The sequence below is a fragment of the Callithrix jacchus genome, chromosome 5 (assembly GCF_049354715.1).
Source record: "Callithrix jacchus isolate 240 chromosome 5, calJac240_pri, whole genome shotgun sequence".
NCBI classification, from domain to species: domain Eukaryota; kingdom Metazoa; phylum Chordata; class Mammalia; order Primates; family Cebidae; genus Callithrix; species Callithrix jacchus.
Window position 1 is genome coordinate 18,767,167 of NC_133506.1, and position 7,429 is coordinate 18,774,595.

At 40.6% G+C, this 7,429-nt stretch overlaps 1 protein-coding gene across 1 annotated transcript; it reads right to left on the bottom strand.

The window, feature by feature from the left end:
• Positions 1-1,953: 1,953 nt before the first annotated feature.
• LOC144576539 (uncharacterized) lies at positions 1,954-4,177 on the bottom strand. The gene is made up of 2 exons (XM_078375471.1): positions 3,083-4,177; positions 1,954-2,475 (listed from the first exon to the last, which is right to left on the bottom strand). The coding sequence occupies exons 1-2, from the start codon at positions 3,304-3,306 to the stop codon at positions 2,310-2,312; spliced, it is 390 nt and encodes a 129-aa protein (XP_078231597.1). The 5' UTR covers positions 3,307-4,177; the 3' UTR covers positions 1,954-2,309.
• Positions 4,178-7,429: the final 3,252 nt, after the last annotated feature.

Below are 7,429 nucleotides of genomic sequence, written 5' to 3' on the forward strand. Positions count from 1 at the left end.
CAGTGGATCCAAAAAGACCCTGAGATCCCAGTCTCCTTGGAGAATCTGCTGCAAGCTATAGGTAAAAAAAAAAAAAAAAAAGAAAGAAAAGAAAAGAAAGAAAGAAAAGAAAAACATTCCTCTGAATTTTGTACACAATTAATTTCGGAAACTTCACACAAGTGTGCATGAAATGCCAAAGGCTACACAAATCCCTACAGGTTGCATCTTCTAGATATATTTCTCCTGAAAGTTTTCTTAGAAGCTTGGAATCATGCCACACAGCAGCTGCCTATGACACATGGGAATTATAGGGATTACAATTCAAGATGAGATTTGGGTGGGGACACAGCCAAACTATATCAGCTATTATGGTACATTACTGAGGCCTTAAATCACACCCCTAGCAAATAAAAGACCCAAACCAGGGAAGTTTATTCTCCAGGGCATCAGTTCTTATCCACCTTTATTACCAGAAAGCCTTCCATAGACCTGTACTAAAGACAGGCCTCTGTGTCCTACATAGAAACAACTGGAAACCTGTGTGTTGAATATTTATATGTTAATGCACCTGGTATTTGTGCTATGTACACTGTTGTCATTAAAAATATAAAGGTAAATATTTATAAACAGCTGTTAAAGAAACTAGACTTCTGGGGAGAAATATTAAACTCAAACTGCTGCTTAAAGATTTTCTTTTAAAAATTGAAATATACATACTGACTCTAAATATAAACCTTCTTCCTATTGTAATTCTTCCCTTCGTGGCCCAGCTAAATCTCTGCTAGAATTTAGCAATAGGTCCCCAGGAAAATGACTGCTTTGAAAAAGTTTGGCTGAAATGAGATACTACTTCTAACCTACTACAATGGCTAAAGCAAACAAGACTAGCAATACCAATACTGTAATTGGACAAGATGTGGAGCAGCTGGAACTCTCAAATACTGCTGTGAGGGAATGATAAACAGGGCAAACACTTTGCTAAATTGTTTGGCAGTTCCAAATTCATTCGCTTATCCTATGACCCCTCGATTTCACTCCTGGGTATTTATCCTAGGAGTGAAAGGATTGAAAAGATATATCCATCCAGATAAATCTAGAAGAATATTAATTGCAACTTTATTCATAACAGCCACAAACCAATAAACAACCCAAATGCCTATCAACAGATGAATGCATAAACAAATGGTGGTATGACCATATCGTGAAATGTTAATCATCACTAAAATGAAACAAACTACATATAGGTGCTCTGATATATGTTCCTACATGGGTGATCTTTAAAAACTGCATTCTGAGCAAACAAAGCCAGAAAACAACTACATACTGTGTAGTTTCATTAATACGACATTAGAAAGAGCAAACTGCTCTGTAATGACAGAAACCAGATACATCAGAGGTTTCCTTTGATGAGTGGAAGATTGAAGCAAACAGCATTAGGGAATTTGTTGCAGTGATGGACAAGATCTGTTAGTTTGTTTTGTTTTGTTTTGCTTTGTTTTTTTGAGAGACAGTCTTGCTCTGTTGCCCAAGCTGGAGTGCAGTGGCTCAATCATGGCTCATTGCAATCTCCACCTGCCATGTTCAAGTGATTCTCCTGCCTCAACTTCCCAAGTAGCTGGGACTACAGGCGTGCACCACCACCCAGCTAATTTTTTTTTTTTTTTTTAGTAGAAACAGGGTTTCACTATATGTTGGCTAGGCTGGTCTCAAATCCCTGACCTCAGGTGATACTCCTGCCTCGGACTCCCAAAGTGCTGAGATTACAGGTGTGAGCCACCGTGCCTGTAAGTTCTGTTTACAAGAAACCTAAGTTCTGTTTCTTGATGGGTGGTGGGTTCCATGGGTGTACTTATCTGTCAAAATCCACACATCGGTAATGATAAAGCAGGCATTTGGAAAAAAAATCTACATTTTATTAAGTTATACCTTAAAAAAAAAATAACAGTACTGGAAGAAACACAAAAACGGCTTTTCAGTGAATGCCCATCTTCATCCTGGGGAGGCTCAGCTGCCAGTGTGGCTTCCTAAGTCACAGCCCTCCCTGCGTGTTTATGGACCATGCAGGTTGTTCTGCTGGCCCCCTCTGGTACTCAGAGGGGCACAGGCAGGAAACAGATGCTTCTGAATACTTACTGCCCCACTTTTCCTGCTCTTCGAAGGATGCTAGGAAAAGGAGTCAATCTTTACATGCTTCCCAATTCCAAAAAGTAGCTAGGATGGCAACAATCTGGCTTGACTTCCCCTGTATTTAGATCCTCTAACCCAGACCTGAGAAATGACTCTGAAATTCTGACCAAGACTCGCTGTTTTGGCAGCTGCCATTTCCTTTATTCGCTGGCCTGGTACTGGTTTAGGCTACATTTGGGAATTCCAGCTGGGGCTGGGAGGAGGTGAAAGAGGAGGGCGGTTCCCAGAAGGTGTGTAACAGGCATTTTCAGTGGGGGCTCTCCTTCTGCCACTCGGATAAGCCCCTCTGGAGTTCTTGCCTCCTCCCTAGGAAAGTGTAAGCAAGACAGAAGAAAAGGTCAACAACCACAGACTAGATAGTGAAAATGTGTCTGCCAATTTTGCTAGGGCCCTCCAGGGCAAGTAACCCTAATGAATTTAGAGACACTCTACCTTGATTTACATAACAGTATTTTAAAGACTACATGATTGCTTTGGGGACTTTTCTTTTCTTTCCTCAAACTGAACTGCAGAGCTGCAAATACTCCCCCAGAGAGTCTCAGAGGAGGCAAACTTGGCAGGGGAGAGAACACAGAAAAATCTATGCCTTGCAAATGCCAAGCTTAAGAACAATCCCGTTAGCCGTCCAGTGGATGCTTAAATGCAGGATTAGGGGTTCGGGCGGGGATCTTAAACATCATTTCGCGTGGGGAAACACTTTCTCCTCTCCTGGAAGACAAGTCTGCTTGTAGGTTTGTCTCGGTCTCCTGGAGGACCTGCAGTTTTGGGGAGAGCAGCTGCGAGGGGACAGAATGCTTCACTGCGGTGGTTCCGCCGCAGGCTCCGCTGCCAGGAGGCCGGCAAGCGCGCGGCTCTGTGGCGGGGCAGGCTGCCAGGGCCCGGGGAGTAGCGGCAGTCTTCCTCGGAGAAGCACCTGTTCTTCTTCTCCCTGCGCCGGGAACGTGCCATCTTCCCCCACTCCATGCTGCTTTCCCCTGCGTGGCTCCATTTTGTCTTTCCTGACTGCAGATGCCCCCGCGGCCTTCCTCTGGAGCACTTGCGGGGTGCTGGGGGAGGGACGGCCACTTCAGGCACCTCGCTTTCCCCGACACACTCGTGCACCCCAGGTAGCAGCAGCAGCAGCAGGTGCTTTGACATTATGACAAACACTCAGGTCCCCTGTGACTGGATGCGTCACACGCTGTGTCTAACAGTCGCTGACACCTCATCAATCACGGCCTTGATTATGCTGCTGGGGTCCCTGGGCTCAACTTTGGGCTCCAAACAGAATTTACTGCAAACTGAACATCCTTATTTCCAACGTGGGCAAGGCTGTCTTGTTTAAAATGGCATAATCCAGCTGGAAGATCACACTGGCTCTCTCAAATTAGCCCGTCTTTTCTCTTGTCAATATTGCAATTAGGTGTGCATCCGGCACCAGAAATTGCTGGGACATATTTCTCTCCTGCACTCTCCCACCGTTTATTACAACTGAAGGACACATTTTGTTGTCCCTGAGAGTGATGTATTTGAGGGAAGGCTGTGACTCAGTGTATGACATTAAAGAGGGAAGGACATTGGTAATGATTAACTAGCTTGTCTACATGATGTGAGGCTGTTTATCAGCTAACATTGATTGAGCCAATAGTCTGTGACCAGCCATGTGTGAGACTCTACAGGGAAACACAGGTGGGAAAAAAAAATGATTATTGCTCAGGAGACCCTCAAAATCTAGTTGATGGAATAATTGTGCAAATGTTTAGGTAGCAAAATATTGACCATTCTTCTTTGCCTAGTAACAAAGACAGTCTAGAGCTTGACCACAGTGCATAGATCTTCTCAGGTCTTCCTAGACTGGTTCACTTCCTTTCCCCAGAATATTCCCTGTATTGTCTTCCTTTAGAAACAGGCTGATGGCATTGTTCTAAGCTGAGCCCCCACCCCTCATGTATTTCTCTAAATCCAGGTCAGCAAGCTTTTTACATACAAGATCAAATAATAAATGGTTTAAAGTTTGTGGACCAAGAGGCAAAATGGAGCAACTGATATTGCTGAATGATTAATAACCTTTTTTACAGTTTACATTTAAGAATGAAAAACAACACTCTTACAGAACACCATACAGAAATAGGTAGTGGGCGGGATTTGGCCCAAGGTCCATAATTTGCTGTTTCCTTATCTAAATCCTATTTGTCTTTTAAGATCTAGCTCAAACCTCAGATGCTATGTGAAATATAGCTGACACTCCCCATCCAAAATTCTCCTTCCTCTTAGGGATGTCTAATTCATACAATTTGTCTAGCAGGTATTCTTATATTTATTTATCAGGTAGTATGGTAGGAGAAGGAAGAACATAAATTTTTAAATCAAACAGACTAATGTTCAAATTCTGATTTTTCAACTTAAAGCTGAGTGACACTCTGAAAATACTTAAATTATCTGATTCTCGGTTTTCTTATCTGTTCAGCTGGTAAAATGTCATATTAATAATTTACACAAAACATTATTATGAGAAAATATATCCAAAATGTTTCTGTTAGCTGTTAGTGTTTAAAATTTCCTTACCTAGATTATCTAAAATTATTGACATAAAACATATACCTCCTTTATAGTACAAAGATTTTATTTATCTAATTCACAAGGCTATGTGCATGAAATAAAATGCTATGTTTGAAATGTTGTAAAATCCCGGTAAATATTATATTTATCTCTTCACAGATTTTTTTCTATATCCTCATCAGGAAAATGTCTTGTATTAGAAATTAAACTGTATTTTCCTTAAGGACAAATATATATAATACATACCCTTTAAGTCCTCCATGATGCTTAATTAAGACCTGGTATTTGGCAGGTGGTAAGAATTATTTGCTATTAATTTAAGTGATACTCAAAGTGCTTTTATAATAAAACTTTTCAAAAGAATGTTCTCTGTTTATTTATATCTGATCGCCCTACTCCTCAATCTAATTCGATCTGTCTTCTCTCCCCAACACTCAATCAACTTCCATGTCTCTAAATCCAGTGAATATATTTCAGGGCTTATCTTATTTGACTTTTCATCAGCACTGGATTCAAACACTCCCTTTTTTTGACACCTGATCCCTTTTTAATTTCATGACTGATATATAGGCTTCCTCCTAATTCTCTTCTGTTTCCATTCCTATCGCATTTGCATGATCATCCTCACTTGGAAACAGTTAACCATCAGCATTTCTAAAGATGCAGTCCTTGCTGTTGTCTGTGGTTTCAGATAACACCTACACACAAATTCATCACTACATTTAATCTTTGGCCCAGAATTCTTCTCTAAGGTCTAAGCATGTCACTCAAAGGCCCCTGAAAGTCAACATGAGCAATTTAGACATTGTCCATTCACACAATGTCTAAATGCTCTTTGGCAAATCATTTATCATGTTATACAGTCATTCCCTTTAGATGTAAGATGCAGAGATCCATCCAGGTGAACCCAAGTAATTAAAACTGATTATTTTAAAAAACGTGGAAATAAATAACATAAAACTTGTAGCAGTTTCTATCAATCCAGTTTACAAAATAACTGACCCTCATGGGCACCAGAAGAAAAAGGCTATTTGGCATCAGATCACCTGGGTGGTTCTTCATTTAGGTGAGGCAGGTGCTGTCTGAGACCTGATGCTCTGAAGGTGACTTCTACTCTAGTTACCAGTTGATTGTTCCAGCTATGTCTCTTGGCCGACATGCTTATATATGAGACAGAATCTGATCATCCCAGGTTGTGACCACTTGGCCTGCTCAGATAGCCATCACTCAGCCAAAGGGCTGCTGGCCATTGAATCAAGTCTGTATAAACCACAGGGAGTGAGAAGGGGAACACAGATATAAAACTGGCCTTGGCTTCCATAGAGACACCTTGGAACTACTTCCTTCAGAAAGGGCTTCTAGGGCTTCACCCAGATCTCTTCTTGGAGGCCAGAACATCTAATTCTGACATGTTTTTGACGTCAGCTGCCAGATACACACCTGCACCCTTCTCCAGAGAACTGCCCTTAGCTATCAGAAGTGAATTTCTTCAGAATGATTAACAGCACAGGGACCTTAATTCTGAGTTTGAAAATCTAGTATTTCACAAAAACAAGAAGACAAGTCACAGATGGAGAGAAAAATAATTGTAAATGACATATCTGGTAAAGGACTATTATCCCAAATATACAACCGACTCTTAAAATTCAACAATTTAAAAAATGAACAACTCAATGAAAAAAAATGGGCAAAAGACCTGAACATACATCTCACCAAAGAGTATCTACAGAGGGCAAATAAGAATATAAAATGTTCAACATCATGTGCCAGTACAGGTTGTAAATTAAAACAACAATGAGATATACCACTACATACCTATTAGAATGGCTAAAATCCAAAGTGCTAACATCATATGCTGGTGAGGATGTAGAGCAACAGGAACTCTCATTCCTTGCTGAAGGAAACGCAAAATGGCACAGCCATGTTGGAAGACAATTTGGCAGTTTCTTACAAAACTAAACATAGTCTTGCCATATGATCCAGCAATCATGCTCTATGGTATTTGTCCAAATGAGCTGAAAACTTATGTGCACACCAAAACCTGCACATAGATGTTTATAGCAGGTTTATTCATAATTGCCAAAACTTGCAAGCAACCAAAATGCCATCCAGTAGGTGAAGGGGTAAATAAACTATGGTACATCCAGACATGGAATATTATTCAGTGCTAAGAAGAAATGAGTTACCAAGCCATGAAAAGATATGGAGGAAACATAAATGCATATCGCTAACTGAAAAAGCCAATCTGAAAAGGCTACACACTGTGTTATTCTAACCGTATGACATTCTGGCAAAGATAAAATGATGGAAACAGTAAAAAGATCAGTGGTTGTCAGGGCTTGGGGAAAGAGAGAAATAAATAGAGCTCAAAGGAATTTTAGAGCAGAGAAAATATGGTAGATACGTGCCAATGTGAACACTAATGTAAACTACAGACTAGGTGGCAATGATGTGTTCGTGTAGATTCATTGTAACAAAAGTACCATTTTGGTGTAGGATGTTGACAGTTGGGTAGTTTGTGCATGTGTATACAGGGGTGTACATGAGACTTTCTATACTTTTTGCTCGATTTTGCTGTGAATCTAAAACTTCTCTTACAAAAATAAAATCTATTAAATAAAATCTCTAAGGCCATTCATTCTGGTGGGATCAGGCCGAGGTTAAACTTCACAGGAACCGATCATCTTTTGTTTAGCTTCTTCACCTGCCTTATCCTAGTTCC

What these genes read in the sequence shown, in the direction of transcription:
- LOC144576539 (XM_078375471.1), bottom strand. Translation starts at nt 3,306, where the DNA reads ATGTCAAAGCACCTGCTGCTGCTGCTGCTACCTGGGGTGCACGAGTGT. An exon ending in CGCAGGGAGAAGAAGAACAG is followed by an intron (nt 2,476 to 3,082) that starts GTGCTTCTCCGA and finishes ACACTTTCCTAG; the next exon opens with GGAGGAGGCAAGAACTCCAG.